We start from the raw sequence: 26,766 nt of genomic DNA, 5'->3' as shown, positions 1-26,766 counted from the left end.
AGTTCTATATCTCTAAAGAAATAATGCCTGGTTTTCCAAGACGATTTGCATCCTTTTAAAAATATTATTTTTTCTGCTTATATGTCATTGCATACTTGTTCTTACAAAACTTACAAGACATTTTCTTTGGCCATGTTGCTTTGATGTCCCAAGTTTTTATTGTTTAATTGCAACAAGTAGGTTAGAAGATGATAAGGGTGCCGAACGAATGGTGATAGGTTAGGCAAACGGTCTTGCATCTTGTGAGAATACTTAGCGCATGATATATGGATGAGGAATGCCGAAAATTTATGTAACCCTGATGATTTCCACATTAGATGTCTCTCCATTGTAAATATCGTTTCCAGCATTGCAACGGCTTGTCAAATTAAACTGATGTTTTTCCCTAGGGAGCTTTCACTTGTAATATTGTGATTTTCCTTTTCATAAACCATCGCAAGAATGATGTTATGTTGCAAAGTTGTCTATGAACTATGCAATAGACGTTGCGACATATATTTATTTGGTTATTTTGTTCGTTGAGGCAATACTAAATTTTTTTTGAACAATTATACTGTTTTTTGGGAGTTTCATTATATTTCACATTAGTTTGGTGTAAGAATATGTTTTGGTAATTTGCATTGTTCCTCTATGAATTCTAAACTTCTCCCCCATGGTGGAGACGAATTGGTAAGCATGGATTAGAAGTAAATTGGAAGATTCAGAGTTGATGGAATTATAACTATGCAGAGACAACTGGCAGCGCCAACACAACATTTACCCTAGCACTACCAAGTCATGCAATTGCAATTGTTTGCAACTCGTAAGGCAGGTCTAGAAGTACGTCGCAGACATCAACATCAGAACATACTATAATGAAAAAAACAGAATTATACTTACTAACTAAACACATGTGGAGCCTTCTGAATTCTGGAGCACTCTATTCTTCAGTTCCATGATTCATTCTTCAGCAGAGTGGCAGGGGCTCACCATTCCACTCCTTGAGGCACTCAAGCAGCGCGTCGATGTGTTTTCCCTGGTTCATGGCAACAAATACCTTGTCCACCTCTTCACCAGGAGACCTTGTCTTCTCTCCGGTCAAGTACTCGGTTCCAAGCTCCTTGCGCACAAACCGATAGAGCGGGTATGACCGGCATTCGGTGATGCGGTTCTGTTGCGTGGCGGTGCCGTTCTCCACGGCGCACCGGGCTGACTCGACCTCCCTTGGAAGCACCGCACGGAGCTCCTGCTCGAATGCGGCAAGCTTAGCGAACACTGACGTTTGCACATCCCGCTCGGCCTCACCGTTGGCCAAGGCATGCTCCACGAGAACTGCACGCATCTTCTGCATCAGTGGATAGTTAGCGCTGCAAGGGTCGTCTGCGTAGGCGAACACCGCCTCGCGGTCGATCGTCAGGAGCAGGTCCTTCTCGCAGAAGCGTGCGCTGTGGAGATGGCCATTGTCATTGGTGCTCAGGGTCTTCCTAGCCACCATCTTCACACAGTTCTTGACGGCATTCTTGACATTCTCCTCGAGGTGGCGGAGGTCGATAGCTTGGCACAACGCGACCAAAAATGTCGAGGACATGAGCTTCAAAATGTCGATGGCCTCCGATGTCTTCCTGGCAGAGATGAGACCGAGAGAGTTGACGTCTTGGTTGTGCTGCTCCGCGCTCTGGACATGGTTAGTCACAGGGTTGCCCAAAAACTGGAGCTCCGAGCAGTACGAGGCCATGGCAATCTCAGCACCCTTGAAGCCATAGTCCAAGCTCGGGTTGCGCCCACCAGAGAGATTGGAAGGCAAACCGTTGTTGTAGAAGTCGTTCACTAGCTCTGAGAACTGGGCAAACATGAGCTTGCCGATCGCAGCAATGGCAAGTCTGGTGTTGTCCATGGACACACCGATGGGCGTGCCCTGGAAGTTGCCACCGTGGATAGCCTTGCCTCGGGAGACGTCGATGAGTGGGTTGTCATTGACAGAGTTGATCTCGCGCTCGATCGACTTGGTGGCAGCACGGATAACCTCAATCTGAGGGCCAAGCCATTGAGGTGATGTCCGGAGGGCATACCTATCTTGCTTCGGCTTCATCAATGGGTCGAGCTCGCCGAGCTTCTTCGCGAGCATCATGTAGGAGCTTCCTTCAAGGATGTGCTCCATGATAGCCGCGGCCTCGATCTGACCAGGGTGGTGCTTCAGCTTGTGGGTGAGGTGGTCGGTGTACTCGGGCTTGCCATTCATCACCTCGCAGAACACAGCCGACAGAACCTCAGCAAGGACGCCAAGAATGTTAGCCTCGAAGAGCACCATGGACGCAAGTCCGGAACCAACCGCGGTTCCGTTGACCATGGCAAGGCCTTCCTTGGGCTGCAGCTCAAAGAAACCATATTGGATCCCGGCGATTTTGAATGCCTCTGCAGCGTTAACCTTGGTACCATCTGGAGCGGTCGCCACGGAGTTTGGGCGACCGGTCACAAGGCCCGCGATGTAGGAGAGAGGAACAAGGTCACCGGATGCCGTGATCGTGCCCCGAAGCGGTAGGCACGGTGTCACGTTGGCGTTGAGAAGCGTGGCGACCGTCTCGAGGATTTCGAAACGGATGCCAGAGTAGCCTTGGAGTAGGGTGTTGACGCGAACGAGCATGGCCGCCCTCGTTGTTGCGGCGGGCAGGACGTGGCCATCGCTGCCGGTGCCAAAGGCTCCGGCGTTAAGAAATCTGATGAGCTCTCTTTGGAGAGCGCCGCCCTCCTTGGTCCTCCGGTGGGAGGTGGCGCCGAAGCCGGTGGTGACACCGTAGCTGTCGGTGCCGTTGGCCATGCTGTTCATGACCCAGTCACTGCTCTCCTTGACACGTCCGCGGGCTGACTCGTCGAGCTCCACCCTGGTGTCGGCACCGGCAGCCACGGCGGCGACCATGGCGATAGTCAGGCTGGCGCCCTCCATGGTCACCACCGGCCGTCGGTACTCCTCCACCATCCGCTTCACGGCATCAAGATGGCTCCCCGATAGCTCCTCGGCAGCTTTTCCCCAGTTCAGAGGATCGGCCCGCGCTGGCTGCGCCACACAAAGGCCATCGCCGTTGGCTGCAACGTTCTCGCACTCCATGGAGATTTGCAAAGAACTATTAGAGCAAGCTAGCTACCTAGACACTGTTTGGTGTGTGTGTGTATCTGGATTCTGAAAGTGTTGATCGTTGCCTGGAGGACGGACTTGTGCTCAAGACTGAAGAGGAGCTCGAGTTGCAGAGGAAGGTGCGGCTTTTCTTGGAGCGGATGGAGGCAGCGCGGGGATTAAATAGGTAGCGCAACTGAGCAGGGTAGGTGCGGGTGTGGGTTGGTAATTTGGTATGGACCTGGAAGGCGAGGTTGACCACTGGATGTCTGGATTGGTCATTGGTGGGTGGAGCTCCGGTGGCCATGACTACGTACGGACCGGGTGGTGGCTACGTAGATGAGCGCGTTGGCGTCTTGGTGGCAGGGGGTTGGTGCGCGGGGAGGAAGATGCGAGGCATTGCTGTGAGTTTCTCATCCACAGTAATCTAATTTGCTCTTTGGACATAAAAATAGTTATTTTGTGAGCTTCATTTTCCCGTATGTGCTCACATGGTCAAGTTTCTAGAATGACAGTATTAATCACGCATCGTATTCTTAACAGCTTCTACTATGCTAACAATCATTTTACTAATACTAAACACACATCAGATGGTTAGTTGCTCACCACCCGTGAGACGCACTTGTTGCTGAAGCCTGAAGGCGGCATTACCTAACTGATACCAGAAACGCTGAACTTCGACTAATGAACGTGTAAACAATGCCAATGCAGGAATGTCCTTTTTTCGACATTGAAGAATTTAAAGCAAGCGGGGTGGCTGCTTAATTACACCATGTGTGCAAAGCTACAAGGAAACAAATCTTAAAACGAAAAAGGAGCCAGGTTTGTCTAGCCAAAGCAAGCTATGGGCAACCGGGGTCGTTATCTGCTAGCTAGTGCTCCATGTTCTCTTTGGGAGTGTGAGGATCCCCACATATTCTATTTTTTTTAATTTTGAGATTAAGCTAGCACACCTGGCCATGTGGGAATTGAACTCAAGCTCGATCGTGACGCTTTCCTGCTGGATATTTTCTTGTATATGAATTTCTTTGCTGCCAAGACGCCTCTCGTGTTTCACGAACAGTCATGAGTCAGTCCAACGATCAGTCAGTCAGTCAGTCAGGAGTCCTGGCACCGTTTATAGTGGAAGCTTCATTTGAAGACATGGAAAGTTGGGAGCCCGCCTTTGTTCGCGTCTTGGTCGTCTGTGCTATTCCATTTGCAAATGAGTAAATGACGAGGCATGTTCTGGTCTGAATGATACAGCCATTCTGATGCAAACCTCCGGCTGGTCCAGCCACTTCTGCGGTGTGAAGTTTGGTTGCCAGTGCACACTTGACTTGACGGTGTTGAGCATATTCTGGGAAAATTTCTTACAAGTTTTACACTGTGCTCGAGAGATTGCATGGTAACTGCAAAAGAGTTTCGGATGTGGCTGCAGGCAACGGAGGGCGAAACTGCAGCATCTGGCCTTCTCGTCAGTTGCATCTAGCACAAGCTCCACGGCAAGAGGCTTTTGGTTGTATCTTCAGCCTTCGACTTCGACAGTTCCGCCACACAGGAAGAAAGTGGAAGGAGCAGGGGAATCCTCAGCTCTTTCGTCCGGTCGGTCATCCGCGTGCACACTGTGACCACGCATGCGACAGACTGACTGAAGGCCAAGTTTACATCGCATGCGTCCATATGTGGACATATTCTCCGTTTGAGGTTCACCTTATGGAAAAGGATTGCTGGTGACCTTTATGTTCCTTACGGTGCAAATGCATGTAGTTTTCTTGAGGTGAAAATGCATGTGATTTTTGTCAGTCAAGTTCATGCAAAGGAATTTGCCGAGTGATAATGTGGTAATGCCTGTCGTCTTCCATCTCCACATGCGCAGCCGTCCTAGTTGACTAGTTCCTCAAAATTACTACTGTTAGATGTGTTACTTGATATTCAACTACAGTTAGATGTTTTCCTTGCTCTTAGTTGACCGCGCATGCCAATCAAGGACATACATATGACATTCAGTTGTTGGCTTAAATTAGGGCGAGCATGGAAAACACAGCTATAATTCTAAAAATAACTGTGAAATTTCTTGAAACTTAAAAAAAAAAATAGCTCAGAGGTTGACAATCTGGCAACCTGGGAGCTAAAGCAATTTTGCACACACCGGAATGCACAATTTCGACTTAACCTTGTTCATATTTGACTTGTCTTCCGACAATTTTGATGTTTGACTTGACCAATGACTACAAGAACAACCGTTCGCAAACAGAGCTTGGCTCTGGTGGTTAGGTCCCTTGTGGTGGAACCAGCCCACCCAGGTTCAAGTCCTAGACTTGGCATGGGTGTTTGCATTTACCTGGATTTATTTCAGGATTTAACCGGCGCTATGCTTTCAGTGGTAGGTGACGTACCCGTCAACAGCGAGGCGCCAGTGGTGACTTCGTCAACCTCAAGATATGCCGGCTCAGTCCCTCGGAGGTGCTCATAGGGGTAGGGTGTGCGTGCATGTGTTCATAGGGGTGTTTGTACGTGCGTGTTTGTGAGCGTCTGCGTTGTACTGTGTTCTCAAAAAAAAAAAAAAAAGAACAACCGTTCCCAGATCGTCAGTGATCAATTTGTTGACTGTCTCCGTTGGTTAAAATGTCAAACCATGGTGATGTTATAGACTACCTTTAGTAAGACAGTGTTTTGCATGTATGAACAAGTAAGATCGTGCCAACTACTTTGTGAACCGCGCCGGCATGAGCCAAGTCTTAGCGGGTCAGGTCAGTCTCATTGTTCTTTTTCTTTTTCTTTTCCGGAGGTCAGTCTCATACCCTCATTCAGCCTCCAATAATTCTTTTCATTCGGTTCTCTCGCGTCTTAAGAATGTAGATGAAGATTGTACGTGGTCATTATCCATCAATAAATATAGGTAGTAGTATTTGTTGATTCTCTAATATGTTCTTGTAAGTAAATAGATTTTTTTTTAAAAAAACGCTCTATTTATATATGAATAATTAAATGCAGATGATTTAATTATCTATTTTCCATCAAATTTCTGTTCTAGTATGCACTAGAAGGAAAAGACGTGCCTTGTCATGCCCGTTTGTTTCTTTATTATTTGAACTGCATTTTTTTCCTTTGTTTCGATGAGTGAAGCTTTTTTTTTTCCTTCGGTTTGCTTGTGTGGACTAAATACGAGATAATAAACTCTATGAACGAAAAGACTGTTGGAGGACTAGTTGATCGTCCCTCTCATCTGTAATTTTTGGATCACAAGTTCTATCCCAAAAAAAAAAGACTGTTGGAGGACAAAATGTTCTGAATTCTGAAGTCACTGTGTCCGAGGCGGCGACACTTCTGAAGAGGTGAGCTGTAAAGCTTCATTCAGAACTCATGCTCTGGTCTTTCCCTCGTCCAATTGGCTGAATTACAAGAAACAGTGAACAAATTAGCATTTTTTTTTTCCAGGATACAGCAGTTTCAGTAAACTATTCCTCAGACCAAAACTGATTTTTGTAATGTAAAAAATAAACTGTTTCAGTACACTGTTTTTCAAGGACTAGCAGATTAGCAGACAAAATATTCTCCAACATCTGTGTGCATTGACATTGTGCACAGCAAACACAAGACTACCAGCATGTTTCTTGGCTACGGAGATCAGTAGGAAGCTAGGGACAACTGATGTACACAATCTGAGATCAATATAATTAATGTTGGGCGTAATTAGCTATGTATACCCTATTCTACTAGGATACAACCTGAACTTTATTCTACTAAACAAATTTACAATATGATAAATCAAATAGATATCAATATCGGCTATGCAGAGATGAAATGTTATGAACTAGGCTGGTTTGGGTTTTTTAACTTCAAAAATTTCTTCTGGTGGAAAATTTTACAAAAATGAATAATTAAATCATCTGCAAGTCTACAAAAGTTTCAGAATATTACAAAGTCCTTCCTTGACCCCTTTTATGATGGTGGTGCACTGGTGCAGCTCAGCCACTGATTCCGGAGCGCATCAAGTAGTGTCATTTATGCATGAGCACTAATTGTCATAAATAGATATATTTTACATGAAACCAAACAGTATCGAAATTCTAAACCTGTATCACATAAGGCTAAACATACTGAAAACAAAATAAACTTCCTGTCACGAAAAGATTGAACATGATCAGCTGCTAAAATACTCCCTTTGGTAACCCCCCCAACTTCCACAATAAGGGAAAACATGAATGGAGCAGGTGCGCTCCACGCACCTTCTCATTTTTTGTCATTTTCTTTCTTGTATCTCTCAAATTATATAATATTTCGATTATATATTTTTTCAAGTCACTCAAAAATAACAAATAGAATGGAGGAAACATAGTTCGGAATCTTATAAGCAAATTTAAATTTTAAATTATTTAAAATTCAAAATAAATTCTTGAAATACATATATAGATAACGACATAAAAAATCCAAAATATTTTTCCACATTCCAATTGTTATGTTTAAGTGATCTGAAAATATTGGAGTTCAAACAATATGTGGTGTGATTGATATAAAAATGAGAAATTGTTTGAGAGGGGAACAAAAAGAACTTGCACGGATCTTGATGCAGTATAGACGGTCTGGATACGGGTGCTCACCAAGCACCTGCTCTGAAAGTCCACTCTCTCCACAATAAACATCTATGAAAAAACGTGTGAAAATGCTTACCAATCATCTCAGCTTTATGATTAGGATTTCTAGAATAAATATTGTAACATGGAAGTCGTCGTACACTTCAAGAGAAATTAACTTATTTCTTCACTGTTAAATGTAATTTCTTTTTTGGTGAACTATTTCACGTGTGTAACGCGGAGATAAGACCTCCAGGATTTATCTCGCCCGAGAGGATATTACCGCAAGGCAATTGGTTTTGCCTGCATATGTGCCAGTTGGCTTTTCTTTTCTCGCTTCTTCTTTCCTCTTTTCTTTTCCTCTTCTCTTCTCAGTCATCTTGTACATAATTGTTCTATCCTTTATTTTTATATTAATGAAATAACCAGCTGCCTTTCTCGTAAAAACCGAGGCTCTCATTGTGTGTTATCACCGTGAATGTCAGACTGCCAAGTGCACGGCCGTAGTGGGTAGTTGGTGGTGTTCAGGGCCTTTTTTGACCTAGAAATACTCTTTTGGGTTTCTTTCCTCAAAGGTCTAATTTTTTTTAGTGCAATTTCAATACGTAGCTAAAAGCAACTGGAAATATTTCCTTCTTTTTTTACCCAAACCAGCATAGGGTAAAAGATCTAGAAAACCATATAAAAACGATACGCCAAAAATCTGCATTTTTCTCACCTTCCTTGGTCCGACACCATGGCGGCGATCATGCTCATTCTCTAGTCGGCAGGCGTACTCCCGCAACTTCTTGCCACCATCAGGTAAACGGTGGAGACCACAGAGAGAGCGCACCCGCTTGATCTTTAACTTCAGCTCCTGATCAGTTAAATTCTGGAATTCCTCCACGTCCTCCTCACCCTATTCAGTGCAATTTCTATATTTAGTGACCATCCAGTGCAGTTTCAATAGCTGAAAGCAGATTGTGTAGCCCAGAACCTAGCCCTAAACCCCAAAGTAAATCCACAAAACCCTCTAGTAAAAAGAAACCCCCAACTTCCAAATCCCGAACAACTATCCTCGCAGTTTCGAGAACATTCCCCCAAAACTATTGCGCGAAACCCAGAATTTGCTCACCTTCCTCGGCCCGGTAGTGCGGCGGCGATCAAGCTCCTTCTGCACCCGGTAGATGAACCTCCGCGACTTCTTGCCGCCATCGGGTGTAATACGCTGAAGACTGGTCAAGCGCTTAATCTTTGACCGCAGTTCCTGATCGGTGAATTCCTTGAACTCATGAAGATCTCCCTCAGCACCGTCGGCACACACCGCAGTAAGGGGCTGCGACGTCACGCGCGAAGAGGAGGAGCCGATGTGCCGCACCTCCACCGGCGGAGACTTAGCTGTGGGCATACCTTAGAGCCGCCGTCTGGCGGCGGACGGGAAAAGAAATTCGGATTGATAATACTAACAAGGCCCGTTGATATGCCATATGATGGGCTGATGGCCCTGTGTCGAGATCCACCATTGCACGCAATGCTCTACTTTTGTTCCTTTTTACACCGCTGGATCGACGGTCAAATTTGTTTCCCTGTTCCTGTATGACTTCTAAAGTTCTCCCCCGTGATGGAGACGCGTGCTGCACGTACTGTATTTTCGATTAAGCTAGCACGCATGGCCATGTGGAAGTTGAGCTCGATAGTGACCTTGAGTATTTCCTATTGCACAACGACGCTTTCCTGCTGGCTCTTTTCCTGTATATGATCGAATTTCTATACTGCGAAGAGCATCGCGTGTTCCACAAACAGTTCTGTTTAAAATGTGTAAGTCTCTCAGTCAGTCAGGAGTCCTGGCACCACTTATAGTCTTATAGTACCATATTGGAAACTTCATTTCAAGACATGGAAAGTTGAGAGCCCGCTTTTATTCGCGTCTTGGTCGTCTGTGCTATTCCATCTGCAAATGTGTAAACGACGAGGCATATCCCAGTCTGAATGTTGAACACATTCTGATGCAAACTTCCGGCCGGTCCAGCCACTCCGGCGTGTGAACTTTCGTTCTTAAAGACACTTGACTTGACGGACCTGACTGTGATTTTTTCGATAAAGGGAATATATTAATATCAAAACGATACCAATTACACCCAGCCTCTGCAACAACGCACCACCCTAATGGCACTGCGGATGCACACAGCAAAAAAAAGAAAAGAAAACTAAGAAACAAAAGTCCCGCTACAGTATCTCAGGCCTAACAACAGCAATACATACACCTGACTGTGATGAGCAGATATTTTGGGATAACTTCTTAGAAGCTTTACATCGTGATCGAGAGATTACGCGGTAACTGCAAAAGAATTTGAGTTGTGGATGTGCACCGAAGTAGCAACCAAGGGTGAAACTGCAGCATCTAGCTTTCTCGTCAGTGATCAGTATTCAGTCGGGCCAAATTGAGCGCGCAAGCTTCGGTCTTTGGCTGTATCTTCAGCCTTCGACTTCGACAGTTCCACCACGAAGAGGAACGAAAGCGGAAGGAGTAAGGAAATCCTCTGCTCTTGTGTCTGGTCGGTCATGCGGTACACACTGACCATACATACGAGAGAGGCTGACTGATGGTGAAGTTTACATCGGATGCGTGCATATATAGGAATATTCTCCGCTTGAGGTTCAGCCTATGAAAAGGATTGTTGGCGACTTTTGTTTGGATTACGGTGCAAATGCATGTAGTTTTCTTGAGGTGAAAAAATGCATGTGATTTCTGTCGAGTCAAGTTCATGGAAAGTAACGTGGTAATGCCTGTCGTCTTCAATCTCTACATGGGCAGCCTTTTACATGTAGTTTCTTTATAATTTTTTACGGAGGAAGAATGAGCATTAAACATCTCACCGTAGGAAGAATGAGCCACGTTATCACCGTAGGAAGAGATGTGTAATGCTTGGCCCCTACGTACTGCAGTTGCGTTACTGTTGCTGTCATCAAACTCACCTCTGTCATCGATCCATTTCCACAGTTGCTTCGTCTACTGCATTTGTCCATCAGTATTAAGAGGTACTAGTACTGATTGTTGCTCCACGCAATTGGATTAGTGCTGTCGAGGATCTTGCCAAGCCATCACGCTGCAACGTTTTGCCTTGTGACTGAATTTTAGAAAACAAATTTGCCTGTGCTGCCTGTGTGCATTCGAGAACAGCTCACACTAGTACATCCAATTGCCACGAAATTTAGTACTTTACAAGTCCTGTGAGGCAGCCTTTACAAGTCACACAAGTATTTTTTTTTTGTTTCAGTTCTATATCTCTAAAGAAATAATGCCTGGTTTTCCAAGACGATTTGCATCCTTTTAAAAATATTATTTTTTCTGCTTATATGTCATTGCATACTTGTTCTTACAAAACTTACAAGACATTTTCTTTGGCCATGTTGCTTTGATGTCCCAAGTTTTTATTGTTTAATTGCAACTAGTAGGTTAGAAGATGATAAGGATGCCGAACGAATGGTGATAGGTTAGGCAAACCGTCTTGCATCTTGTGAGAATACTTAGCGCATGATATATGGATGAGGAATGCCGAAAATTTATGTAACCCTGATGATTTCCACATTAGATGTCTCTCCATTGTAAATATCGTTTCCAGCATTGCAACAGCTTGTCAAATTAAACTGATGTTTCTCCCTAGGGAGCTTTCACTTGTAATATTGTGATTTTCCTTTTCATAAACCATCGCAAGAATGATGTTATGTTGCAAAGTTGTCTATGAACTATGCAATAGACGTTGCGACATATATTTATTTGGTTATTTTGTTCGTTGAGGCAATACTAAAAATATTTTGAACAATTATACTGTTTTTTTTGGGAGTTTCATTATATTTCACATTAGTTTGGTGTAAAAATATGTTTTGGTAATTTGCATTGTTCCTCTATGAATTCTAAACTTCTCCCCCATGGTGGAGACGAATTGGTAAGCATGGATTAGAAGTAAATTGGAAGATTCAGAGTTGATGGAATTATAACTATGCAGAGAGAACTGGCAGCGCCAACACAACATTTACCCTAGCACTACCAAGTCATGCAATTGCAATTGTTTGCAACTCGTAAGGCAGGTCTAGAAGTACATCGCAGACATCAACATCAGAACATACTATAATAAAAAAAAACAGTATTATACTTATTAACTAAACACATGTGGAGCCTTCTGAATTCTGGAGCACTCTATTCTTCAGTTCCATGATTCATTCTTCAGCAGAGTGGCAGGGGCTCACCGTTCCACTCCTTGAGGCACTCAAGCAGCGCGTCGATGTGTTTTCCCTGGTTCATGGCAACAAATACCTTGTCCACCTCTTCACCAGGAGACCTTGTCTTCTCTCCGGTCAAGTATTCGGTTCTAAGCTCCTTGCCCACGAACCGATAGAGCGGGTATGACCGACATTCGGTGATGCGGTTCTGTTGCGTGGCGGTGCCATTCTCCACGGCGCACCGGGCTGACTCGACCTCCCTTGGAAGCACCGCACGGAGCTCCTGCTCGAATGCGGCAAGCTTAGCGAACACTGACGTTTGCACATCCCGCTCGGCCTCACCGTTGGCCAAGGCATGCTCCACGAGAACTGCACGCATCTTCTGCATCAGTGGGTAGTTAGCGCTGCAAGGGTCGTCTGCGTAGGCGAACACCGCCTCGCGGTCGATCGTCAGGAGCAGGTCCTTCTCGCAGAAGCGTGCGCTGTGGAGATGGCCATTGTCATTGGTGCTCAGGGTCTTCCTAGCCACCATCTTCACACAGTTCTTGACGGCATTCTTGATATTCTCCTCGAGGTGGCGAAGGTCGATAGCTTGGCACAACGCGACCAAAAATGTCGAGGACATGAGCTTCAAAATGTCGATGGCCTCCGATGTCTTCCTGGCAGAGATGAGACCCAGAGAGTTGACGTCTTGGTTGTGCTGCTCCGCGCTCTGGACATGGTTAGTCACAGGGTTGCCCAAAAACTGGAGCTCCGAGCAGTACGAGGCCATGGCAATCTCAGCACCCTTGAAGCCATAGTCCAAGCTCGGGTTGCGCCCACCAGAGAGATTGGAAGGCAAACCGTTGTTGTAGAAGTCGTTCACTAGCTCCGAGAACTGGGCAAACATGAGCTTGCCGATTGCAGCAATGGCAAGCCTGGTGTTATCCATGGACACACCGATGGGCGTGCCCTGGAAGTTGCCACCGTGGATAGCCTTGCCTCGGGAGACGTCGATGAGTGGGTTGTCGTTGACAGAGTTGATCTCGCGCTCAATCGACTTGGTGGCGGCACGGATAACCTCAATCTGAGGGCCAAGCCATTGAGGTGATGTTCGGAGGGCATACCTATCTTGCTTTGGCTTCATCAACGGGTCGAGCTCGCCGAGCTTCTTTGCGAGCATCATGTAGGAGCTGCCTTCAAGAATATGCTCCATGATAGCTGCAGCCTCGATCTGACCAGGGTGGTGCTTCAGCTTGTGGGTGAGGTGGTCGGTGTACTCGGGCTTGCCATTCATGACCTCGCAGAACACAGCCGATAGAACCTCGGCAAGGACGCCAAGAATGTTAGCCTCGAAGAGCACCATGGACGCCAGTCCGGAGCCCACCGCGGTGCCGTTGACCATGGCGAGTCCTTCCTTGGGCTGCAGCTCAAAGAAACCGTGTTGGATGCCGGCAATTCTGAACGCCTCTGCTGCGTTAACCTTGGTTCCATCTGGAGCGGTCGCAACGGAGTTTGGGCGACCGGTCACAAGGCCCGCGATGTATGATAGCGGGACGAGGTCACCGGATGCCGTGATGGTGCCCCGGAGTGGCAGGCACGGTGTCACGTTGGCATTGAGAAGCGTGGCGACTGTCTCGAGGATTTCGAAACGAATGCCAGAGTAGCCCTGAAGTAGTGTGTTGACGCGGACGAGCATGGCCGCCCTTGTGGTCGCGGCGGGCAGGACGTGGCCATCGCTGCCGGTGCCAAAGGCTCCCGCGTTAAGAAACCTGATGAGCTCTCTCTGGAGAGCGCCGCCCTCCTTGGTCCTCCGGTGGGAGGTGGCGCCGAAGCCGGTGGTGACACCATAGCTGTCGGTGCCGTTGGCCATGCTGTTCATGACCCAGTCGCTGCTCTCCTTGACGCGTCCGCGGGCGGACTCGTCGAGCTCCACCCTGGTGTCGGCGCTGGCAGCCACCGCGGCGACCATGGCGATAGTCAGGCTGGCGCCCTCCATGGTCACCACCGGCCGGCGGTACTCCTCCACCATCCGCTTCATGGCTCCCCGACAGCTCCTCAGCAGCTTTTCCCCAGTTCAGAGGGTCGTTCCGCCCCGGCTGCGCCACGCACAGGCCATCTCCGTTGGCGGCAATGTTCTCAAACTCCATGGAGACTTGCAAAGAACTGCTAAAGCAAGTAAGCTAGCTAGACACTGGTAGGTGTGTATGCGTATCTGGATTGCTTGTGAAAATGTCGATGGATCGATCGTTGTCTTGAGGACGGACTTGTGCTGAAGAGGAGCTCGAGTTGGAGAGGAAGGTGTTGCTCTTCTTGGAGCGGAATGGAGGCAAAGCCGGGATTAAATAGGAAGCGCAGCTGAGCATGGTAGGTGCCGGTGTGGGTTGGTGTGGACCTGGAAGGCGAGGTTGACCACTGAATTGGTGGGTGCAGTGCAAAGGTCCGGTGGCCATGAGCCATGACTGCGTACGGACTGGATGGTGGTTACGTAGAGGTTCGCATTGGCGTCTTCGTGGCAGGGGGTTGGTGCGCGAGGAAGGAGAGGCGGAGCGCTGATGACTAGGTCGTCTTCTATTTCCAGGTGGAATGCGAGGTCCGACTCGGACCGTCCGAGTCGTCTTAAGCAGGCAGATGCACTGCTGTGCGTTTATCATCCACAATAATCTAACTTTGCTCTTGCCAACGTTTGTATGAAGTGACGAACATAAAAATGATTTTTTGAGGTTCATTTTCCCGTACGTGCCACTACAGGAATAGCGCGATACGTCGAGGGCCTTTTATACGTCGACGGCCAAAAGTCGGGGCCGTCGATGTATGGCCGGCCCGGCCAGTCTGCCAGTCCGACCCTTGGCGTAGCGTTACCGTCGGCATAGCGAGGTCTACGCCGAGGGCAGCCCTCGGCATATCTTTGGTCCTAGGCGTAGACATGGCGTAGGCCATTTTTCAAATTTGTCTAATTTTGTAAAAAATCATAACTAATTCATATGATGTCAGAAAAATGCGTATAAGGTATCAAAATATTCAGAAAAACATCCTCTATCCGCTTATGTCAAAATCATGCATATTTGAGTCATGTATAGTACCATGTTAACATAGTAACAATTCAAACACTTTCTTATATGTCCTTGGGTTCCCGTTTTGGCCAGATGGCAATTTAAACGAAGTCAGAAAATCCCGTGGAGCCGCATGACGTCATTGTATGTGTCCTACTAACCACTCCAAAAGACGGAATTGTGATACGACAATTATTTTGAAAAACCCTTCACGAACAGGGCTATCAAGTCCGGAGTTCTATGGTCTTTAGGGGAAACAAGTAGGAAACGGCATGTGACACCGCATAGTTTCTCGGACTGAGGCCATATTTGGCACGTGCGTGGTCCCTAGGATGGGAAGCAAGGCCCCGGGAGCGGATTTCCAATCCGACCCATGGGCGATGGTTTTTTCATTTTCAGGGTGCCAAAACGGATTTTTTTTATGAAGCAGCTACATGGGGCGCATTTTAGTATTGCGCGAGAACTCCGCGTAGTGGTAGAACACCGTCTCCGCAGCACATATCACATGTCATATGTGCGCGCTAGCTATCTGGGAATTCTTGCGGCTTCCTGCGGTGTTTCGCCGAATCCGCTGAAAACTGACCGGATTTGAACTAGGGGTACACTTTCCGACGCTTAATAAATTCCGTGAAACTAACCCGTACTGCGAAAAAGATTCTCCAAGAACAACGCTTCACAATGGTGCACAAACGCCATCGTCGTGCAACTAAGCCAAAATTTCATCGTAAAATGGCTTAAGGTCTACTAGTACTAATTGTCTTGTGCCCAAAAAGAAGGCACATCCCAACACACGCTCCACTCGTGCATGTGCGGTTCGTACAAGTACTAATATGTCTTAACAACTTATATGTTAACAAGATTCGCGAAAAAAGCCCATATGTTAACAATCATTCTGCTACTACTAATCATACATGAGACCACCAATAGCGTGTGACGCACTAGTACAGTAGTACTAATCATACACCTGTTGCTGAAGGTGGCGTTACCTAAACACCAGAAAATACTGAACTTCGAGTTACGAACGTGCAAATCATGCTAATGTAACCATGTCCTTTTGGAAGAATTTAAAACAAGCGGGACGGCTGCTTACACCATGTGCACAAAACTACGAGGAAACAAATCGTAAGACGAAAAGGAGCTAGATTTGTCAAAGCCAAAGCAAGTGGTCTCTGCTAGTGTTCCATATTCTTTTTGAGGTGTGTAGAACCCCACACATTCTACTTTAATTAGATTATAGTAGATTAAGCTACTAGTACAAATGGCCTAACTCGATCGTGACCTTGATTATTTCCTATTCCAGTACGATGCTTCCCTACTGGCTCTTCTCCTGCGTATGAGTTTCTTTGATACGAAGAGCGAGCCTCTCGTGTTTCATGAACAGTTACGATTATTCAGTCCACTGATCAGTCAGTCAGTCAGTCAGTCAGTCAGGACTCAGGAGTCCTGGGCTCCTGGCACCGTTTATATTGGAAGCTTCATGTCAAGACATAGAAGGTTGCGAGCCTGCTTCTGTTCGCGTCTTGGTTGTCTGTGCTGCTCCATCAGCAAATGAGTAAATGACGTGGCATATTCCGGTCTGAATGCTGAAGCCATTTGAAGTTAAACTTCCTCCGGTGTGGAAGTTTGGTTCTTCAGTGCACACATGACTTGACGTACTTGACTATATTATTATGGGATCATTTCTTACAAGTTTTACATTGTGCTCGAGAGATTACATGGTAACTGCGAAGAGTTTCAGCCGTGGCTGCACCGAAGAAGCAACAAAGGGCAAAACTGCAGCATCTGGCTTTCTCTTCAGTGATCAGTCGGGACCAACACGTTTGAGGCCTAGCCTAGTACGAGGCCAACGCACGCGTCGGCCATTTTGGTTGTATCTCACACAAGTTCCATTCCGAGGCAAGTCCGCAAGTGGCCTTTGGTTGTGTCTTCAGCCTTCGACTTGGACAGTTCAACCACACGAGGAACAAAAGCGGAAGAAGCACGAGAGACCACGCATGTGAGAGGCTGACTGAAGGTGAAGTTTTGTCGGATGCGTTCACATATGTCATGGGAATATTCTCCGTTTGGTATTGTTGCGATGAAGTCGAACTATCGAAGTCGTCCCATCATAAGCATGATGGACGATGTTCGGTGACGCCGCTTGCTCCGATGAATGGTGTGTTTGTGATTGTGTGGTTGTTGGCCTTCCTGGCACCCTTGCTGTGGTTTCAGCGTATGAAAAAGATTGTCCGTGACCTTTGCTGTGCAAATGCGTGCTGTTTTCTTCAGGTGAAAATGTGTGTGATTTCTCTCTAGTCAAGTTCATGCAAAGGAATTTACCGAGTGATAACAAGGTACTAATGCATCTCAAAAGAAAAAAAAAATGCATGTCGTCTTCGATCTCCACATGTGCAGCCTCTCCCACCCGCAGTCCGTAGAATTTGTACCCGTCGCTGTACAAGAAGACAGTCAAGATGTACATGCAGTTTTTTTCCCACTAACTGGATGATTTAGATTCATTCAGATGCGATTTGGGTCCGTGCTAGTTCCTCAAAATTACTACAGTTAGATGTTTTCCTTGATCTCAAATTTGCGGCCTGGGCTCTTCGGGAAATTCCGCGCTCCGGGGCTCGGTTCACCTGGACGAACCGCCAGCTCAACCCAGTTCGTTCGGTCCTCGATCGTGTTTTCATCTCTCCGTCTCTGGAAGGTTTTTTCCCTCTGTGCTCTCTCTCTGCGGAAACGAGCCTGGGATCTGATCATACCCCACTCATCTTTGACTCCGGCGAAGGGCGGCCGGAGCGAAGTAATCGCTTCTTCTTCGAATCGGGATGGTTCGAACGCCAGGACTTCCTGCCCATGCTCCACAACGTCTGGAACAATCTCTCGGCCAAAGTGGGAGGCCGGGATATCATTGACTGGTGGCAGTTCATGTCTGGTAGCCTTCGCCAACATCTTCGAGGTTGGGCTCGCAACTTGGGCATGGCTAGCAAAAGGGAGAAAGAAAACCTGATGGCCCAAATCATGCAGCTGGATGTGCAAGCCGATTCCAGTGGGCTGGATGAGGATGATTGGGCGCTTAGATACTATCTTGAAGATCAACTCCTCCAAATCGTGAGTGCGGAGGAAGAATATTGGCGCCAAAGAGGAAGGATCAAATGGGCCCTCCAGGGGGATGCCAACACGGCCTACTTCCACGCGGTGGCCAATGGACGGAGACGAAAGTGCTCGATCTCTTCGCTTAATCTTGGGAACGAAATCACGAATGACCCCAGGAAGATTCAAGCTGCCATTTATGACTTTTACCGTGCCCTGCTCGGATCGGAGGGGAGCCGATCCTGTACCCTATCCCCAAGGACTTGGGCGCCAAACGCCCAAGTTTCGATCGAGGACAACAACCAGCTGATGCTGACTTTCTCTGAGGAGGAGCTTGATCTCATCGTCCGGGAGATGAAATCTGACACGGCTCCGGGCCCCGATGGTTTCCCTGTTCTGTTTTTCAAACGTTTCTGGCCCAATGTTAAACGGGGGGTGCTCCACATTCTCAATGATTTTATGCTGGGACGCATAGACATCTCTCGCCTTAACTTCGCCATCCTCACTTTGATCCCCAAAGTCCCAGGGGCGGACAATGTCGCCCAGTTTCGCCCAATCGCCCTCATTAACGTGATCTTCAAAATCGTGTCTAAGGCGTTTGCGTTTCGTCTAGACCCCATTGCGCAAAAAACCATCAGTTTGAACCAGACGGCCTTCATCAAAGGAAGGAACTTGTTGGAAGGCCCTCTCGCACTCCTTGAGATTGTGCATGAGTTGCGCTCTAAGAAATTAGGAGGGGTTCTCCTTAAGATCGACTTCGAGAAGGCGTACGACCGGGTTAACTGGGAGTTCCTGGCCGAAGTGCTTCGGTGCAAAGGCTTTGAAGAAGCCTATATCCACAGAGTGCTTCAGCTCGTTTCCGGCGGGCAGACGGCCATTTCAATCAACGGTGCGATTGGCCCGTACTTCAGGAACAAAAGAGGGGTGCGCCAAGGGGACCCGTTATCTCCTCTCCTGTTTAACTTCATCGGCGAGGCTCTGTCAGGTATCCTCTCTGCCGCGGGGGCAGCAGGCCACCTTCAGGGTGTGGTACCCCACCTGATCCCTGGCGGGATCTCACACCTCCAGTATGCGGATGATACGCTCATCCTTATCCAAAACACGGAAGACAACATAGCCAACCTCAAATTCTTGCTTATGTGCTTCGAAGACATGTCCGGCTTGAAAATCAACTATCATAAGAGTGAAGTCATTGTTATGGGCCAGCCTTTGGAGGAACAGCAAAGAGTCGCAAATAAGCTTAACTGTAAATGCGGCGCCTTCCCTTTCATGTATCTTGGGCTCCCTATCTCGGACAGGAAGCTCCGTCTGGAACAATGGTTGTTCTTGGTCCGCAAGCTGGCCGGCAGGATTGAACCGTGGCTCAGTAAACTTCTCACCTCTGGGGGACGCCTGATCCTGTCCAACGCGTGCCTTGATAGTATTCCCATTTTTGCCATGGGTCTCTTCCTTCTACATGATGGGATTCATGCTAGATTTGACTCACACCGCTCCAAATTCTTCTGGGAAGGAGCGGGCAACAAACGTAAATACCATATGGTCAACTGGCCCTCGGTCTGCCGGCCGAAATCCGCGGGAGGATTAGGCTTGCTTAACTCAAAAAAGATGAACATAGCTCTGCTGTCCAAGTGGATTTGGAAGCTGTATCAAGATGAGGCTTCTATCTGGGCGACGATTATCAGGGCCAAATACCGCGACGCCGATAACCTGTTCGAGGGCACCGGACACGGGGGCTCGCAATTTTGGAAAAGCCTACACAAAATTAAACACTTCTTCAAGCTGGGTGCGAAACACGTCATTGGGGATGGACGTCGCACTTTGTTTTGGTCTGACCGGTGGTGCGGTAACCAACCCATCAAAGAGCTGTTCCCAGACCTCTTCAACATCTGCTCTAACCCAAACCTCACGGTGGCTGCGGCCCTAGATGCCGGGGACATCAATATCACCTTCCGCCGCTCTCTCAATCTGGAAGGACGGCGGCAATGGAGCGATCTGGGGAGGCTCATTGAACCCTTCTCCCTTTCGAGTGACAAAGACAAAGTATCTTGGCATTTAGAACCTTCGGGCAAGTTCTCCGTTCAATCTTTGTATGCCAAACTGTCGCAAGGGGCTTCGGTTGCTTTCCACAAGGACGTCTGGTCAGCCAAAGTCCCTCTGAAGATTAAAATTTTCGCTTGGCAGCTCATCCTCGACAGACTACCCTCCAGCAAGCAAATCGCGACGCGCCACGGCCCCGCCTCGGGTAACTGCGCCCTCTGTGGCCAATTGGAAGATGCGGGCCATATTTTCTTCGCTTGCTCTATTGCAAAATTCGCCTGGAGTGCAATTCGTGAGATCCTCGACTGTAACTGGAACCCTGGAAACTTCCCACAGTTCCATGCTATTCTTTCCAACCTTGCGGGAAGGGCCCGTAGGCTTTTGTGGTTTCTCTTTCTCGCCCAATCTTGGGCCCTGTGGAACATTCGTAATAAACTCACTATTGAAAAGAAAGTGATTAACCATCCCGCTAACGTGATTTTCAAAACTGCTCTCTTTATACAGCTGTGGAGCGTCAAGGCAAAGTCAAGCGACAGGGAGGACCTCCGGTGGGTGGAGAACAAGCTGAGGGAGCTATACGCCGCCGTGAGACCAGGACAACCAAGCCAGTGAAGACTTAGTATATCTTGTCCCTGGAGCATGCCCCTGCTTTCCCTGTGTTTCGTCTTATCACCGTTGTTCCTCCCCTAGTCTGTTGATCCATTTGGCTAAGCTGTATGCCGCAGCACTGTAAACCTTGTTGAACCTGAGGGCTTTATTAATTTAAAGTCGGGCACGCTGTTGCCTTTTATCTAAAAAAAAAAATCTTCAGTTAACCGAATAGCAAAACGTTTTAAACCTTACCGCTGCGCAAGTCAATCAAGGACGTAAATATAAAAGCTAGCTGACTCGGAAACATTCAGTTGTTGGCTTGGATTATGGTGAACATGAGAAACACACTATAAGTCTAAAACAATACACCTCGGGACCTTGGAGGTCGACGATCTGGCGACCTGGGAGCCAAAGCGGTTTTGCACACACCGGCATGCATTATGTTGACTTGACCTTTGTTGATATCTGACATGTTTACATAGAATGTCCATGTTTGACTTGACCAATGCGTACCAAGAACAACCGCTGCCAAATCATCAGCGATCGATTTGTTGAATGTATCCACACTGGTCAAAAGTTCCAAGCATGTGATACTATAGATTGCTTTTTACCAACCATAGTGTTTTGCATGTATGAACAACTATGAGTATGTTCCTGCCAACTACTTTGTCAACAGGCCGGCATGAGCCAAGTCACAGCGAATCAGGTCGGTATCATTATTCCTTTCTTTTCGAGGTCGGTCTCATTCAACCTCCAATAAAAATTATTATTTTGGGGTTTTACTACATGCAAATTATTCTAATTTTCCGGGGTTTTACTTTCTTGTATCTTGTCTATGTAGTCATTGTCCATAAGATAATTGGTAGTCATTGTTGATTCTCCAATATGTTCATGTAAGCATAAAGATGTTTTTCTACTTTTCATGCACTCAATCTATATATCTTATGTAGATAAACCCCCACATTAAGTTAACAAACATATCTATTAAGGATGATTTGATGACGCTTTTTAATCAGTTTAGTACTGGGGATTTGCCTCTCTACAAATTGAATTTTGGTGTCATTACTTTATTACCCAAGAAAGAGGATGCGGTCCAAATACAACAATATAGACCAATTTGTTTGTTAAATGTGTGTTTCAATTTTTTTACTAAAGCTGGCACGAATCGTATAACGGGGATTGCCCCACGAGTTATAAAACCCACACAATCAGCCTTTATGCTGGGGAGGAATATTTTAGAAGGGGTGGTCATTCTTCATGAAACAATACATGAGCTACATACTAAAAAATTGGATGGGGTTTTATTTAAGATTGATTTTGAGAATGCATATGATAAAGTGAAATGGCCTTTTCTACAACAGACTTTGAGGATGAAGGGGTTTGCTCCAGAATGGTGTAGAATAGTGCAACAATTTTTTCAAGGGGGAAGTGTTGGGGTAAAAGTAAATGATGACATTGGTCATTACTTTCAAACAAAAAAAGGGTTGAGGCAAGGTGATCCGCTGTCTCCGATTATTTTTAATATTGTAGTGGATATGCTAGCCATCATAATTGATCGAGCTAAAAATGATGGTCAAGTGGGGGGACTCATTCCTCATCTTGTTGAGGGAGGTATTTCTATACTACAATATGCCGATGATACTATCCTTTTTATGGAGCATGACCTTATGAAAGCTGTTAATATGAAGTTAATTTTATGTCTTTTTGAAGAACTCTCAGGGCTTAAAATTAATTTTCATAAAATTGAGATTTTTTTTGGTAAGGCGAAGGATGAGGTGGACCAGTATAAGCACATATTTGGATGTGACACTGGTTCATTACCCTTTAGATACTTAGGTATTCCTATCCATTACAGAAAAGTTTGAAATTCTGATTGGTATCCAGTGGAGACTCGGTTTGAAAGCAAATTGGGATGCTGGAAAGGAAAATTACTATCCTATGGAGATAGACTTGTCCTTATCAATTCAGTTTTAACAAGCTTACCTATGTTTATGCTATCTTTTCTAGAAATGCCGGTTGGGGTAAGGAAAAGGTTGGATTTTTATAGATCTAGATTCTTCTGGCAATCTGATGAAAATAAAAGAAAATATAGACTTACAAAATAGAATATTGTATATCGACCCAAGGATCAAGGGGGATATGGTATTGAGGTTCTAGAACTCAAGAGTAGATGTTTATTGAGCAAGTGGCTTTATAAACTTCTTAATGAAGATGGGATGTGGCAAGAATTGCTACAAAATAAATATTTAAGACAAAAGACATTATCCGGAGTAAAAGCTAAGCCCACAGATTCTCCCTTTTGGAAGGGATTGATGGGGGTGAAGGATGATTTTTTCAGTAGAGGGTTCATCAGGGTTGGTAATGGTGAAGCTACTCGGTTTTGGGAAGATATATGGTTAGGAAAAAGACCATTAGCTGAACAATACCCTGAAAGTGCATGGAGCCCCCATGTGTGGTTTTGGTAATTAATGACAATCCCTATGGACTAATGTTTGCATTGAGTTATATTTGTAGGTGTTGTCCATAGGCAATGCTTGAACCATTTGTTGGCTTCAAGGTTGCAATAAGAAGAAATTGATGAAGGATATCAAATATCAAATATGTCTTGAAGATGAAGATGAAGTGAGCCCTCAAGTTCCTTCAAGACATCAACATGATGAAGAATGAAGAAATGAAGTGTAAGTTCAAGATGAGCCAACTCGAAGAGATCATAAGATTGAAGCTTGCCATGAAGAAATGAAGTGCTAGTTCAAGATGAGCCATCTCGAAGAGATCCTTTGATTGACTCTTGCCATCCATATGGTTATCATGGATATGTGAAGTTGCGCCGAAGAAGAAGCTCTCCCATGGTGGATTATGGGGGAGCAACCCACAAGACTTCGTCAAGCAAGCACAATCAAGAAAAGGCGTTCCATCTTGTTGAGGTCAAGATCGTCATCATCGAGCTCAAGTGGAATGCGCAAGTATAAGGTTTGCTCTTGATAGGGTTTCTTTCTCACCGGTCTCATAGTGTAGTTGGAGACCGGCTTATAGTTTAGTTGCCGTACTATCAAGAGGGCTCTCGAGTGAGTAACTCGATCGTATCATTCGGAGAGAGCTCAAACCTTTGCATCCTTGCATCATCTTTCTTGGTTGTTATTTGGATCTTATCCATGAGGTGTTTTAGAGCTTGTGCCTACTTCCATAGCAAGCTCTAGTTCATCGAAAACGGATTCCGCATGAATCACTTGTTGCGTTTTCGATATTGGAGTTTTTCTTGGTTTCTCGTATTGAGAGGTTTCACTCTATAATACATAGAAAAACCTACCCCACTTGTTCTTAAGCTTTTCACTCTTTGTGGGGTAGCTCTTTTCATCCCCTTTACAACAAAACTGGTTTCACCTAAATCCGAGTTTCCTAACTCAACTTGTTGCATTTTTTAGGTTGGAGGTTTTACCGGTATGTCTTTTTTAGATAGGTCAAACCTTTCGTCTTTTGTTGCTATTCTACTTTTCTGGACTATGATGTTTCTATGCATATTGTTGTAGAGCTTGTTGTTGTGATTTCAACGAGCCCAAGATTATCGAAATCGGAGTCCGGATGCAAAAGTTCTTAAGGTTTTCGTATGGGGTGTTTAGGTAAAAACGTTTGGTGAGGAGGGGCCATGGCCGGAGCCTCCACCCTGCCCTGGCCGGAGCCTCCACCCAGCCCACGGCTGGAGCCTCCAGGCAAGGTACCGCTCGCGGTACCCAGCCCACGGCTGGAGCCTCCAGGCGAGGTACCGCTCGTGGTACCGCTTATTGCCCTTTCCTCTCAGTATTGTTCCAGGGGGTTTGGGAGGCTCGGCGGTACCAGGGCCGGTACCACGGCCGGAGCCTCCGGCCTCCCTCTCCTGGCCCGCGCCTCCATGCCCCGCTCGCCTCGCTCTCTCTTCCACGCGCAGCACCCACGGGCGGTAGTACCGCCCCTAGCTGGTCGGTACTACCGGCCCCAAGTCGAGGCAGCCCCAACGGGCAAAAAAATGTGCCCCCTATTTAAGCTTCTCTTTCTCTCCCTCTTGGCACTTCTTCTTCTACCTCTAGCTCTCCTCCATTGTTGAATATATGAGAGCTTCCCCTCACTCAATCCCTCTATGATTCTTGCTCACTTTTGAGGAAAAGAGAGAGGAGATCTAGATCTACATTTGCACCAAACAAATTCCCCTCTTTGTGACGGAATCACTAGATCTAGATCTTGGAGAGAAATTTGGTGTTCTTCTCTTGTTCTTCCTCTCCTATTCCCCCAATAGCTTTAGTAGCTTTGTTGGAATTTGAGAGTGAAGGATTGGAGCATCTTTGTGGTGTTCTTGCCATTGCATTTGGTGCATCGGTTTGAGTTCTCCACGGTGATTCGTGGAAGTGAAAGCAAGAAGGTTGTTACTCTTGGGTCTTTGGACCCTAGACGGCTTTGAGGCCTTTGTGGCGATTTCTTGGGAGCCTCCAATTAAGTTGTGGATGTGTGCCCCAAGCTTTGTGTAAGGCCCGGTTTCCGCCTCGAAGGAAATCCCTTAGTGGAACCATGACCTAGGCCTTTGTGGCGAGGGTCACCGGAGATTTAGGTGAGGCGCCTTCGTGGCGTTCGGTGTGTGGTGTGAGTACCGCATCTTGGGGTGAGGCCTTTGTGGCGTTGGTGTGCATCGAGCAACCACACCTCAAGGTGAGCCTCTTGTGGCGTTCGGGAGCACTAAGCCACCGCACCTCTCCAACGGAGATTAGCACTCGCAAGAGTGTGAACTTCGGGATAAATCTTCGTCTCCCGCGTGCCTCGGTTATCTCTATACCCGAGCTCTTTACTTATGCACTTTACCTTGTGATAGCCATCGTGCTTGAAGTTATATATATATATATATATATATCTTGCTATCACATAAGTTGCTTGCATTGCTTAGAATAAGTTGTTGGTGCACATAGGTGAACCATAGTATATAGGCTTTGGGCTTGACAAAGTAAACGCTAGTTTTATTCCGCATTTGTTAAGCCCATCTCGTAAAAAAAATTAATCGCCTATTCACCCCCCCTCTAGGCGACATCCGTGTCCTTTCAATTGGTATCAGAGCAAGGTCTCTCATTCTTTGGCTTCACCGCCTTGAGAGTAAAGATGTCGGTTAGGGGATTAGCGCACAATAACTTGTTTATATTTGATGGCACAAATTATGATCTATGGAAAATTTATGTGCTTAAAATCTTACGGGGTATGTCCCCGGACATGGAGCGATTTCTTGGCATGGGTTTTTCTTCTCCTAAGGATCCTCAAAATTTATCTCTTGAGGAGGAGAAAAACTCTTGCCTCGATGCTCTTGCTTCTCATGTGTTTTCTATTGTTGTGAGCAATGTAGTTACTTCGTCAATCATGCCTTTTGGGAGCTCTCATGAATTATGGACAAAGCTTCAAGACAAATATGATGTGTCCAATATTATTAAGGATGATTGTATTGCCTCCACTTCTGGCCGTGATGAGTTCTCATCTTCATCCACTTCACCAAAGTGTGTCAAGACACAAGGTAATGATATGGTGAGTGGTGATGAAAATTGCAATGTTGATATTGAGCTTACTATTGATGATCCTTCATCTATATCTCATTGCAATGGTTCATCTTTGGACTTAAACACATCTAGCACTAGAAATGATTTACATGCTTGTGTTGATAGTCCTTGCATATCATGTGTAAGTTGCTTGAATAAATCTAATGATGATATGCTTGCTTTGTCTTGTGGCTATGATAAAAATGCATCTATTTCCTCTAGTTGTTGTGTGACTAACATTGTAGAGGAAACCAAAGATTCTATTGGTCAAGACAAGATCTTGAAAGGAGCCTCAAGTAACTCCTCATCTTTATCTCACGGTTCTCATATGTGCCTTATGGCCAAGGGTTCCACGGTACCTCCTACCATGGAACCTAATATGTCTCGTGGTGATAAGGATGAGGATGAATATGAAGAAGAGGATTGGGTTGTCTCTCTACGCGATAAGGGTAAGAGTGTATTCAAGGTTCTTTGCAAAGATAAAATTGCTAGCACTCACTTCTTTGAAATCTTGACTACCGCTATTGAGAGCCAAAAACTTATTTGGATGCATGAGAACACCATTGATAAAATGGGTGCTCTTGAACATGAGTACGCCAATGATGTGGCATCTCTAAAGGATAAACTTGAAGAAGAAGAAACCACCA

General features: G+C 46.2%; 1 protein-coding gene and 1 pseudogene across 1 annotated transcript; both read right to left on the bottom strand.

Moving 5' to 3' along the window:
- Nucleotides 1-687: 687 nt before the first annotated feature.
- On the bottom strand, nucleotides 688-3,252 carry LOC127343775 (phenylalanine ammonia-lyase). The gene has a single exon (XM_051369962.2). The coding sequence runs from the start codon at nucleotides 3,080-3,082 to the stop codon at nucleotides 947-949; it is 2,136 nt and encodes a 711-aa protein (XP_051225922.1). The 5' UTR covers nucleotides 3,083-3,252; the 3' UTR covers nucleotides 688-946.
- An 8,355-nt stretch (nucleotides 3,253-11,607) lies between these two features.
- Nucleotides 11,608-14,133, bottom strand: LOC127343776 (phenylalanine ammonia-lyase-like; annotated as a pseudogene).
- Nucleotides 14,134-26,766: the final 12,633 nt, after the last annotated feature.

Source organism: Lolium perenne, chromosome 3, assembly GCF_019359855.2.
Source record: "Lolium perenne isolate Kyuss_39 chromosome 3, Kyuss_2.0, whole genome shotgun sequence".
Lineage (NCBI taxonomy): Eukaryota > Viridiplantae > Streptophyta > Magnoliopsida > Poales > Poaceae > Lolium > Lolium perenne.
This window is presented reverse-complemented; position numbering and strand designations above follow the sequence as displayed.

Excerpts from the sequence above, each read along its gene's own strand:
- LOC127343775 (XM_051369962.2), bottom strand. The coding sequence starts at position 3,082 with ATGGAGTGCGAGAACGTTGCAGCCAACGGCGATGGCCTTTGTGTGGCG.